Source organism: Haliotis cracherodii, unplaced genomic scaffold (assembly GCF_022045235.1).
Source record: "Haliotis cracherodii isolate W230 unplaced genomic scaffold, xgHalCrac1.p SCAF_13, whole genome shotgun sequence".
NCBI lineage: Eukaryota > Metazoa > Mollusca > Gastropoda > Lepetellida > Haliotidae > Haliotis > Haliotis cracherodii.
In genome coordinates this window covers 3,939,143-3,953,002 of record NW_027266268.1, presented here as the reverse complement: position 1 = coordinate 3,953,002, position 13,860 = coordinate 3,939,143, and the positions used below count along the sequence as shown (strand labels likewise).

General features: G+C 38.3%; 1 protein-coding gene across 1 annotated transcript; it reads right to left on the bottom strand.

The window, feature by feature from the left end:
• Positions 1-8,023: 8,023 nt before the first annotated feature.
• Positions 8,024-12,831, bottom strand: LOC139458751 (neuronal acetylcholine receptor subunit alpha-9-like). The gene is made up of 6 exons (XM_071240163.1): positions 12,770-12,831; positions 10,538-10,674; positions 9,925-9,969; positions 9,548-9,657; positions 8,618-9,177; positions 8,024-8,280 (listed from the first exon to the last, which is right to left on the bottom strand). The coding sequence occupies exons 1-6, from the start codon at positions 12,828-12,830 to the stop codon at positions 8,024-8,026; spliced, it is 1,170 nt and encodes a 389-aa protein (XP_071096264.1). The 5' UTR covers position 12,831.
• Positions 12,832-13,860: the final 1,029 nt, after the last annotated feature.

The following is a 13,860-nucleotide window of genomic DNA, read 5'->3' as shown; positions in this document are numbered from 1 at the left end:
CTGAAATCTCCTGCCCATGGAAGAGACGAGTATGCGAATCACATCCTGGGGAATGGTAGCCCACTCGGCCTGCAACGCAAAAGCCAACTGCTGCAACGTCTGGGGTTGTGATTGACGTCGGCGTAGTCATCTATCCAATTCATCCCACAGGTGCTCTATCGAGTTAAAATCCGGGTATCTGGAGGGTCAACGGAGAACATCAACGTTGTTGTTGTGTAGAAAGGCTCTTGTGATCCGTGCTGTATGCGGTCGAGCGTTGTCCTGCTGGAATACATCGTTGCCGTTGGCTGCAATTGGGAGGACATGTGGTAGGAAAATTTCGTCGATGTATGGTTGAGCCGTAAGATTGCACTGGATATGGACCAAACCTGTCCTGGCATGATGAAAGATAGCCGCCTACATTATAACCTGTCCTGACCAAACCTGTCCACTTCCTGTGCGCAGTTTCCGGCGTAACGTTCTCCCCGACGTCTGTAGACCCTTGCCCTTCCATCCTTTCGACGGAGGAAATATCTTGATTCGTCGCTGAACCAGACATCTCTCCATCGCAGTTGATGCCATACCCTGTGTTGACGACACCAATACAGTCGTTGTTGACGATTATGTCGACTCAATATGACGCGTTGAACAGAACGTCTGGCTCGTAGACCTGTTGGTCTTAAACGGTTTCGTACGGTCTGGTCGGAGATTCTGCTATTTCGGATGCGGTTGAGGTGGCTGTGGTTCTTTATTGCTCGTAGGTTGCAGTCAGATGTAGCCATCTTGGGCGGGGGTGGTTACTCTTGGTCGTCCCGACCTTGCCGATCATGTGTTGACCCATGCTGTTGAAACTGATCCCATAGCCTTTTGATGGTGCTGGGCGATACATTGAAAACCCTGGCTACAGTTGATCGGCATTCCCCTGCCTGCAAGTGGCCTATGACGTTGTTTCTTTGCACCTCTGTCATTCTTGGTATGTTGTTGAACTGTCACTGTTCGATTGACGCAGATGCCAGGCAATCAAAATCCCTGCACTTTAAAACCGTTCATAGTGCTGTTGCATGGCCCTTTTCCGAATCGTACGTGTTTCCCGACAAATGGTTTTCATGTCCTCGTTGTGGTGATTTTGCTTTAATGGCCAAAAATTTCCGTTTTGCGTTTCTTTTTTTAAGTTGGTTGGTTTGTTGTTTAACGCCGCGTTAAACAACAACAAACCAACCAACCAATCTAGACCAGACAATCCAGTGACCTATATCATGAGCATCGATCCACGCAATTGGGATCGATGACATGTATCAACCAAGTCAGCGAACCTGATCACCCGATCCCGTTAGTCGCCTTTTACGACAAGCATAGTCGCCTTTTACGGCAAGCATGGGTTGCTGAAGACCTATTCTACTCTGGAATCTTCACGGGTCTTCTTTTTTCAAGAGTATATTAGATTTCAATCTAAGTACCCTGACAAAGGTCGGGAGAGGGACAGAAGCAGTCAGTTCAATAAGGATATTATCGAATGCTGGATGCTCTTTCATATTTGAAAATAAATAGTGATGTTACCATTATTAGCCAATCAGAAAAGACGTTGTGGCAATATTACGTGAGCAGGAGAAGATCATCTTCCACAGTAACAACACATTATTATACAAAATATTTGTTGTGCATAATAATATAAAAAACGGCAGGTAATATTTTTTTTCAAAATAGCTTTAAAGTTCATCAATGTATGACACAATGTGACGTCAGTTATATGTGACGGGTCGCCGTACACTCATGAAGGACTTTCGTGACTTTACCTTACATGACGTGAAAATTCCCATGTAACTTCCTTCCGAATGTGCATCTCATGCTGTTTGGATTTAATGGGACCCCCTCGGGGAGTATACAACCCATGCTGCCTGTGGGGCGCTGAAAGGGTAACATTCACATTACCACGTGCACCTTTCACTTCCAGGTGAGCATATCATGTTTGCTTAAGGAGACAACACAGACAGACAGACAGATTGTTTATTTGAGTCTCACCTCACAACAATATTAACATAGATACATATAACAGTACATATAAGTGAGCCACCCGTTAAGGGTGACTAGAGACTTAAAATATATCACAGTATATACAACATGAATATAATAGTGTAAAAGGAGTATATAAAATATACTTCCGGTCACTAGCGTGATTATTTAAAGCAGGTGTAGGCTATAAAATATAGATAATATTTAAAAAGTAAAATAAGCTTATCAGTATTATTTATATCTAGTAAGTTGAAATAGCTAAAACTGACCTTTCGTATAAACGTTTACGAGATCATCGTACACAGGGCAATCCACCAATACATGACATTCATCCTTAATACTTTCCTTACCCTAAAAACACACTCTTTCATTCACATTCATATTCGTAGATCTGCCTGTTTCCAACTTTAGAGGAGCAGTACCTGATCTAAATTTGGAGAAGGCAGAGTGGTAAGAACGAGGCATATACATACTTACATAACTTTCACACCCATACACATCTTTAAACATTCTGTACGTACGTAATTTATTACTACCCGTTCTTCCGCCAGGCTTGCATAACCGTTCATTCCAATCAGATACATACTTTTCCACGCATATACAATGCACACGTACAACTACACTTTTCACGCTTACATTCTCAGAAATATTAAAACTCCATTCGTTCAGCTCTGCCCTCACACGAAACCAGTTTTTCACACGTCCGTTCAGACCACATAAAAACATACTTATTCAATCTATAGGGCGTTTTAGTAAAACGACAATACTGTCTAACGATACACATCCACTGTCTAACTAATGGGGGAATCCATCCCATATCTCCATGAACAGCAGCATTTGGAGCGTATTTACCCACCCTAAGAACAATGTCAAAGCACGATGGTGAACGGCACTAACAGTAGAAATGTCACGATGACTCCAGATAGATGCCCCATAACTCAAGACTGACCAAACCATCGTATCATACAATTTGGAATAAGTCGTGGATTGCATACCTCAGAATGCCTTATTTTTACATATAAGAAGACCTAATGCTCTGTTAGCCGATTTAGCTGCGACTTTTGCTATAGCATTGTAGTCAAGATGTTCCGTGAGCAGTAGGTCTAGATAATTATAACAATCAGCAGTATCTAAAACAGAGTTACCAATATTACAAAAAGGCTGTTGATATTGGAACGCTTATATTTCTAAAGGGTATAGTCTTGGATCTGTCATTATTAATAAGGATACTTTTTACCAACACACCATGTATTCATAACATGTAATAGACGATTCAAATCATCTGCCGATTCTGCAAGAAAAATCAGATCATCAGCATATGCTAAGGCTGCAATAGTCATATTGAAACAGAGTTAGTTTTTACACTAAAACTGATCAAAACCTAGATGCTTTCGGGGAATTAGCCACGGGATCAACACACCTTCAAAGACAAACAGAGAGAGGTTCTCAGGCAAAGCAGGAATTCTTTATTAAATGTTTTCATCATCATCAAGCATATAGACATAGTCAGACAATCTCCTTCATCATCATCAAACACAAAGGCATAATCAGACAAATAATTAAGCAGTGATACCAAACCTGTTAAGATATTCGTTGTTATATAATAGGCATGAGTTAATAAACAATTGCTTGTTATGTGATCTCACTTTGAGAACAATGCATTAACTTCAGAGACGTCTCAGTACCTATTCAAGTTACAGCCTAATATAACATTGCATACAACTCATTGGATATTCATTTATATCATAGCAGTGAACATTTGATATAATGCAGACATTATAATCAATTCAAATTAAATTACTCTTTGATAATTACTCATAATGTTTGATATATATATTTAAGGTACTCGTAAATAACATCTGAACAATGTTTACAAAAAGCATTCATATGAAAGATTATAACAACACCTTTCTTGAACAATGACATGTCTAATAACCTATTTTACATTAAATACGGTACATGTGACGTCATGAACTATAGCCGATTCAGGTGTACACTTCAGAGTTAAATAGTGAACACAAGATTGAATACGGTAAATAATAATGGGACCTGTATTAAATGACTGAATACACTATACTTAATTCAGATAACAGCTATGCGCAAAATGGTGCCAAGCGCTGGTGAGTGCGCCGTTATGTAACAATGAGCGGTGCCGCTTGTGCATGCCGCGCTATGCAGGCCGAGCTTATACAAATCACACATGAATGAATACCGTATTTGAAACTTGAAATATATATGAATTAAAACTGATTATTAGTGAACGTATATTCTATTGTGAATGTTTATGAACCTTATTGGAGATTTCGCCAAACAGAGAAGTTGCTAGACTAACATTTAGTCTCTGAAATCTTATATTACACAATATCCTTCTTGACTCTAAAAATAAAAAAAATCCCTATGTGGAATAGAGCTAGCTTGAGCTGGCTAGACTTGCTTTTGTATGCATTTCTAGATTATTATTTTTTCATAAAATAAATATATTCCACGGTCATGGTGCAGGACTAAGAAGTTGCTTGTGAACTGTAATTTAGAAATGGATATAAACACTTCTATAGGAAAGCATGTTTCATTACAACTATTCTACAACATAAAACTACAACGTTATCTGTAGCGTCCAAATTATGCTAAAAGTATAGTATCTGAGGTATTCTATACAGCGTCCATTCATCTTACCGAATGGAAATAATATGCATAAATTGGAAAACATAAATTTATTAAATTGCGTGCATTTATCTAGAACAAAAGTTACGTTCGGGTATTGTGGTCTAGTTCTATGCCCTCACAAAGTAGTTACCTAATAAGAAATATATTTTGGGCTACAGATAAGAATAATATACTTTGCTGTACTTGCACTGATCTGGTCTTGTATATAAAGAATATATTTGATGCATGAACATCGGATATAAGTTATATTCTAGATTTATCAGGCATAAGAACGCAAACATATATACATAACGTAAATTATATCGAGTAACTGGGTCATGTTAATGCATATAATTGACGCATTTAACGTTGTTGCATTATAAAACCACTGTACTAACGATACAGCATACACTAAGGTAAATAACACGACACACATATGAATACTGGTCCTACCGATACACGGACAAATAATTCATACATTATTATAATGCACGCTATTCACATTGAACCATGATAATTATGAAGCATCCACGACACCTGTGATTAATAATCATTTGCCTAGTAGTTTTAAACCGATAAATAAACATGTGGGATACGAGCGCTGATTGTGAAATAGTAATATTTCTACATGAGACGCACGCATATAGATTACTGTAGTTAATTTGTGTCAGTAACACTTGAATAATATGCAGCTTAGATTCGAACGGCATTTCGAATACATAGAATATAAGTTCATTATTCAAGCAAGATATTCATACAAAATTAAAGACAATTTTAAGCAAAGTTGAACCTAAATGGCAAAGTAACAAGTAAAAGTGACTTACCTTCAAAGACAAACAGAGAGAGGTTCTCAGGCAAAGCAGGAATGACTAACAGTCGATTTCCCCTATATTTATACCTGAGACCTCCTTTGTTAATCTGAAGGCAAGTCTACACGTGCATGTCCAGTTTGAAATTTGAGACTTTGGACTAATAAAGACTGGACATGTTATACATTTTTGTATGATGGGTTTGGTCTGTTAATACCCAAAGCAGACGGTCAGTTTGGAAAGTTGAGTAATAGAAGATTATAAATGCCGATAGAATTACTCAGCTCGTGTTTGGTTTCGCGTTTTAAATTTTCTAGTTAGGTCAGTTGCCGCTAAATAGCTGATAACGGTACACTGGTAAGTGCCAAACGCGCTGACCACTACCAGTTGTTATTCAACATGTAATTAAAGTTTCGCCCACCGACCTGTTTCAGGCGGCGTCAATCTAAAGGGCCAGATGTTGTTATACAATTTCTTATCACTAGTATGTACCAACAGGTCTTAAATGGTAAACCGACAATTGATGGCGAATTTCACAAAAAGTTGAATAAAATATAGCAATTTTAGCACTGTTACAATATCATCAACACAAATACCAATACTAGTTTCATTTAGCTTGTCAAGTAAATCATAAATAAAAAAGTTAAACAGAATTGGCGAGAGTAAACATCCTTGTTTTAAGCCCCTATTAACATTAAACCAGGGTGTAAGCATACCATTTATACGTATCCTGCATTTCACATTATCATATAAAGATTGAAGTGCCTCAGACATGTGCTATATATGCTTCAGTGTTGGGCAGGACCCAAGCTCTAGGAATTCTTAGGAGTCAAGCTGCCTAACTACTATCCGAGACCAACTTTGCTTAATTTCACCTTTGTGACCTGTGCACTGCACCCAGGACCACGTGCCAAGACCAAAAAATCACCCAGGTGTGTAGATACTCAAAATTGTCTTTACAAAATGTAACACAATAGTGACTAATAATGTTTACAATCTCTTAAAGTACTTTTGTAAATATACCGAAGCCGAAAGAAATTTATGTCTCGAGGGAAAAGTGCAAAATGGCATACCACACGAATATTTGCACACTTTTCTCAGCAAATAACAACAGAACAAACAACTTTAACTTTAACACAATTTCAGCTACTCAAATTTACAGGCAAGATTCAAGAATAAAATCAAAATACTCATTTAGGTGATAAAATTTAAATACTACAATTGTGACCTTAGATTGGCATCAGATCAAACTCAGTGATTTCAATAATCATAGCTTGTTTGACCAGACTTGTTTTGTAAATGTTTTCACTAACTGTTGCTGAGTAGGTAAGTAATACACCGTATACATAGCTTGGTCATAGGTTTTACAATGCCGAGAAAAATTCTCCTGATTCAGGTAGCATAAGAATGAATTTGTGACTGACAACATGAACACTATGCAAATATGATAATCAATTCTGTTGATCCCACAACAATATACATAGCTTCACATAGCTGAACAAACAGTAGCTATGCCTACCTCCTGCTCAGTTTTTCTGTCATCTACTGGTCACAAATGCATACCAGTCAATCCTACAGTAACGCTCTTGTACAGTAAGATACTGATTTTGCACTGGTCTTCACAAACGCAATTGTCTGTACAAACATGAAGAATATATTTGCCAAATTTCTAAATAATCACTCAATTTTGTGAATGTGTTGGGTTTTAACAAATATTAGGGTCAGTTTAACGTAGGATGAAAGGTTGAAATGATGTCCATGTAGGTCTCAGACGTTTGCCACTTGTAAAAGGATTCTGGCACACCCAAAGGACGCAACACTGCACTGTGAATGGCGGCGCCTTAGACCACTGTGCCACCCATGCTCTCTCTAATATTATAACCTGCATTCATAAATGTTTGATTACACAAAGCCTGATTAAGAAAAGTTAGAACTATCATCTTAGGCTTTTTTTATTTGTTGGTTTACAAACCCTTTGTCCTAAAATTCCATGTAAGTGGTGGAAATATGTTTTAATAATATTCATCTTCCAGATTAGTACTGCTTCTGATGAATGAAAAACAAACTCGTAGGTCACACCATCATAGAAGGAAGCTATACCGAAAGATACTTGATTGGGTTTCGTGTTATTATAAAGATTTGTATACGTATTATTCACCTTTTCATACCCACAGCTGTGACAAAGTCCCATGGTGTTTTTTTTTATTTCACCTTATTGTGAGTCAAAAAACAATTGTCAAAATTCATTTTATTTATTTTTCTAATTTCAGGGTTGTTTTGTCCGTCGGTCTCGAAAACCAAGGCCTGAGCAAACTTTTTCTGCAAAGAACATTTTATAACATTGTAATTTCACAATATTCTATTTTGTTTCCTGAAATAAATACGTACCTTTACGCGTCATTTTCAAATTATTTGAAACACATTTTCTTCATTTAGAGCTTTTTTCCAATGACTTTTTAAACCAATTTATTGGCTAAAAGATGATAAATTGACTAGGCAACAAAAGTTTAGGTTTACAAAACACTGTACTCATTCAGTATGCAGTCAAACAGCGGAAGCCGAAATAGGGGTTTGCATAGTTTCTACAGATCCACGTTTGCGGATAATTCCTTATCTGTACCTTTCGTAAGCGTTGTAAGAAAATAAGTTGTTATAATGAACCAATACACAAAAGACAAAATGAAGCCAACACAATCTAATATTTTCAGAACATTCACTCTAGATCTCTTGGGGTTTTTGGGGTCTTCTTCGAATTCCTCCCAGTAGAATGCACGTAACTGAACTGCGGTACCGATTGTGACAATGGCTGCCTGAATCCATACACACATCAAGTACTCTCCTGAAAAAATGAAATGCTTGAATGTCAACACATTTCTCCACCTGATAAAAGAAGTCATGTAGAGAGTTTTGTGGCTTTACCTTATACACCTGTATATATATATATATATATATATATATATATATATATATATATATATATATATATATATATATATATATATATATTAGACTGGTTAATTGTTTGACGCCAGTATTGTATGTACTGACTAGAGTTTGGACTAGGTAATATCCGGGCCGTTAATTTTGGCTTATTGGGTGGTTAGTAAGCTCTATATGAAGGCGATACGTATGTGTGTAAGAGTACAAACTGGTGTATTTCAATAGTCTATACTTACCGAACGTGTAAGTTTCTGTGAACTCTGCAATTGGTGGTAAAAGCTCTGAGAGCATAACCTGATACAACTGAAAGGCCACCATCGTCGTGATGGCAAAAGATATTTTTTCTCCAGATTTCAATGGAATCACATATGTAAAGCATAAACATAGTGAAAGGACAGCAAACGGAACAATAAGCATGACTTTGTAGAAAGGATGATGCCGTTTGAAGACAAAGGAGTATTGGAGGTTTGTGTAATCAAAACCATGTCCCCCAATAATGTCTTGCTTGCTCACACCATAATGTTGTAGAAACCACTCTTTGTCATCAGGATAGAAGTCCAGATTGACCTTGTTGGTGTAGTAGGCAGTTTCCACTGGGTTCAGTTCAACTTCAAAGTTTGCGTGTGTCCAGCTTGTGATGTTGATGTGACAGTGTTGAATGTCATAAGGGAAATAGGAAATGTCCACAGAGCATGTTGTTGTGGGCGAAAGCCGTGGAATCCATAAAACATGACCCCTATTTGACACCCTCATAGGGACGATTTCTTTCTTGAGGATGCTTATTGCATCGTCAATCCTGAAAATAGGTGATAACGCCAGTATTACGCATGTATTGTTATTGGAAATATCCCTTCCTTGATTTTTTTATAATTGCAGATAAATACTTGACTTCAATATATGTCAAGGTCCATCAGTCAACCACTTATTATAGCCATGCACTGGTTACTCGACGTCAGACATGTCTTAGCTTGTTGAGTTATGTGCACGTGTAAGCAGTTGTTGTAAACGTTTAATTGTTGTTTTTACGTGAAATTCCCAGAAATTAGTAGTTAATGTGGCTGTGTGAGTTAAAAGGCATACATCTGTAAGTGTACTTATAAATATAATTATGAAATTATTATGGATAAAATTGTCACGAAGACTTGGTGAACATCTCAATAACTTACGCATTGTTGACGACAAGCGGCGGTGTCCAGATTTCTTTTGCGTAAAATATGATATACTCTGGAGATGAAGTATTTGTTGGTGTCCATGTAAGGCGTTCATCAATCCAGGACTGAACGTAATAAGATGTCATTAAAGAGATGTGATAAAACTCATAAACTTAAAATGAAAAGTATATCTTAAGTATAGTCCCCTAGGAAAATAAAGAAATTCCCACTTAAAAATATATTACACTTCTTTGCACACCATTGTTTATCATTTCCATTTGTTGTGTTTACTTGGTGTAGCATCTGAAATCCACCATCCTAAAGGCAATATGATTTTATGCTCAGTTTTAGAAATATTATTATTGAAGGAATGTTCGTTGTAATTTACTTACCAAGTGGAGCAGAAATGTGGTGTGTAAAGTCTGGGAAGAAACATCCTTTAAAATAAAATAAAAAGCTCCAGAATCATTGTATAACACAACAACCTCTCAAATTATTAATATTCCGCAGATGGGGGACTATTTATTTGATAAGGAATGGCTCCCATTATTTAATTACATTAAATACCTTTACCGAGACACCTTCAGATATGTTCTTGGCATTTCCAGTTCTGATTTGGAATCTTTGACAATCATATCCGTATGTAATTAAGGATTTTTAGTCATTGGTAATGTGTGTTCAATCTAGATGAATGATTGTTGTTTAATGCCGCACTCAGCAATATTCCAGCCATATGACCGCGGTCTGTAAAATAATCGAGTCTGGACCAGACAATCCAGTGCCTGACATCAAGAGCATCGATCCTCGCAATTGAGATCGATGACCATGTCAGCGAGCCTGACCACCCGATCCCGTTAGTCGCCTCTTACGACAAGCATAGTCGCCTTTTGCAGCAAGCATGGGTTGCTGAAGACCCATTCTATCCCGGACCTTCACGGGTCTCAATCTTGATGATAAATGTTGAAGTACGTACAAGTATTTGATCGATTTTCATGATTCACGTACCAGTTTATTCAAAGAAGTTAAAACCATGGTGACGTTAATCACAGTATGTTCTTCCGGGCGCAGTTTCGTATTATAGTCCTTCAATGTGTCATTGCGGGTGGTCGCAATCGGAAGGTTAGGTGATGATATGGATGCAACTGTAAATCAATTGATTCCATAATTAATTACATTGCATACTTTTTACTATACATAATGAAACATGTGAAAACATCGTTGCACATATACTCTAAAAACAAACTGGGGGATATTCGAAAATAACAGATGATTTGCAGAAATACAAAGAGGCATCGATTAATGGAAAAGTGTGGATAAGAAAAGGATGGCCTCTTTGTCACATGACAACAGAACATGTTGGCAGTGTATTGTAAGGGTGGTAACAACCAAGAAGGATGGCCTCGGTGTTACATGACAACAGAACATGTTGGCAGTGTATTGTAAGGGTGGTAACAACCAAGAAGGATGGCCTCGGTGTTACATGACAACAGAACATGTTGGCAGTGTATTGTAAGGGTGGTAACAACCAAGAAGGACGGCCTCGGTGTTACATGACAACAGAACATGTTGGCAGTGTATTGGAAGGGTGGTAACAACCAAGAAGGACGGCCTCGGTGTTACATGACAACAGAACATGTTGGCGGTGTATTGTAAGGGTGGTAACAACCAAGAAGGACGACAGAGGTGTGGCGTAAAAAAGGACTTTTGAGAAGACTTGATCACTAATGGGTCATGTCCCCGCGATTGGTAAAAACATCATTTATACGGCGTTGCATTGTCCGAATCAATTTCCAAATGACAATTTGAGGGAGTCTTGTCCACTCCTCTTGCAGCGCATGGCCACGTTCTCTAAAGTAGCGGTGGCCTTTGACATCAGCGTACACGTCTCCCGAGCCTGTCCCATACGTTTGCAATGGCAGACATGTCAGGACACATGGCTGACTATTGCATTCTGGTGGTGTTATAATGTTGAACGCAGTGAGCTTGGTAGGCAGGAGCGTTATCGTCTTGAAACACAAACGTGGATAAGCAGGGCGTGCAAGCGTCAACAACTGGGCGTCTGTATATTGTTTCGGCAGAACTATCCAGTGGCCCTTCCATGGACAATATGCAGCAGCGTTCTGGCACTCATAGTTATACCACCCATATCACTACAGACCCACCTCTAAATCTGTCATTTCACCTTACGATGACGTTCGTTAGGACGCTTCCACACACGTCCACGCTTATCCAGAAAGTCTAGAGTGAGACGTTACACGAGACCATCGGAGATTCCTGCAGATTCCAGGGCCAATTATTCATATTTTGTGTTTGCAGAAACGTGTTCCAAAGTCTGCAAAGCACGGACTGGGACACATTGAACATAATGGCTACCTCTCGCTGAGTTCAACCATTTTGAAGCATGTCAAGAGCCCCTTAGCATTCATCACGTTGTAGAAGATGCGTTCCCGACTGATTACGACATCTGCATTATGTGTTACTGTGGATAATCAAAATCAACATCTTTCACTGAAGTGTCAAAACTAAGAATGACGCCTACCCACGGGGTGTTTTGAGGCGTTCTAGTTTTCAAAACAGTTAGTTTTCAAAGCTAGTCATTATTATGACGACCTATCATAACATTTGTATTTCATGATCTCCTTAATTTTTGGAGAGTATATATCAGATGATATCAAATGTCCGATGATATAATGTCGCTGTATATGTCTCGGCTGTATTTATTGTAACTAATGGGATGTACATGTGCGGGAATTTAAGACCTGAATGGTCGTATACGCCATGAAATCGAAGGTTGAGGGATGGGCTCGTCAATACATGTAACGAAATATATCATTACCAGTTCACAAGTTGCAAATACATATTTCCGGTAAAATAGGCCCGCCGACTCTCAGTATAGTCAACTTAGACTTCACAAGCGAGTGATGTTATGTCAAACATCATGGCGTTATCATGCCTGTACAAATTGGCTCGATGGCTTGCATCGGATTTTCATCGGTTGATATTTTACAAGGCGGAAACAGAAAAAATATGACATCCAGTTGGCCAATGTTGAGAAATGATGAAATAGGAGTATTGAGCGAATCGCTGAAACTGTCTGTATCAAGCAAAAATACTCTCATCTTTTATACAGTGGCTTAAACTTCGTTTATACACACAATTCAATACGCAATGTTAGGTACATGTATGCACCTACATGTTACATGTTCATATAATGCGAAGAACGAATTTAAGACTCACCTTCTGTAATGCTGGTACCTATCAACCAAACAAGAAACGGTGCAATGTTTCCATGCCTCATATTGATGAGGTTTTGAAAAGGCAGCAGTTGGCAGCGTTCTTCAAGGTAGTCTCAGAGACTATTGTAGTTTCCCCTTTCAAAACAAGACAGGTTATTACTTCTAAGTTACCTTCTTCACAGATGTGTATGTAATTACTTATTACTTTTTTTTCCAGTTTCGTTCCCGGTTCTCGGTAAGTGGTATCCTAACATTTATTGTGTTTATATCTTATCTATGTTATTTTTTACGATGAAACGATTTGTGGCTGCTGTCGGAGAATAGGACATGTCATAAAGGAGGTCTGGAATGGACCCAATGTAACAAGAGTTGTGTGAATGTGATTGTGTGCCTTAATTGATTCCCATATTCATATCTAAAACGTTTTGTTAGTTTTGAGAAAAGTTCAATTACCATTGCTTCAAACTCATTTACAAACATATATACCTCCATACCATCACACATACTACACTGGCATTTATTATACAGATAACAACACTATTACAATACCTCCTTTACATTGTTCAAGTAGTACAACACCGTAACACATGCCACCACCACACTGGCACATACAGCATCACCACACCATCACACATACCTTCTTCACATCATTCAAATACCACCACACCACACCACACCACATACCTCCTTCACATCATTCAAATAGCACCACAGCATCACACATACCTCCTTTACATCATTCAAATACCACCACACCACCACACATACCTCCTTCACATCATTCAAATACCACCACACCACCACACATACCTCCTTTACATTCAAATACCACCACACCACCACACATACCTCCTTCACATTATTTAAATACCACCACACGATCACACATACCTCCTTCACATCATTCAAATTGCACCACACCATCAACATACCTCCTTCACATTCTTCATATACCACCACACCATCCCACATACCTCCTTCACATCATTCAAATACCACCACACCATGACACATACCTCCTTCACATCATTTAAATACCACCACACCATGACACATACCTCCTTCACATCATTCAAATACCACCACACCACC

Excerpts from the sequence above, each read along its gene's own strand:
- LOC139458751 (XM_071240163.1), bottom strand. The coding sequence starts at position 12,830 with ATGAGGCATGGAAACATTGCACCGTTTCTTGTTTGGTTGATAGGTACC. Across the intron at positions 10,675-12,769 it reads AGGTACCAGCATTACAGAAG|TTGCATCCATATCATCACCT; the intron begins GTGAGTCTTAAA and ends ATTGATTTACAG. Across the intron at positions 9,970-10,537 it reads TAACTTCTTTGAATAAACTG|GATGTTTCTTCCCAGACTTT; the intron begins GTACGTGAATCA and ends TTTATTTTAAAG.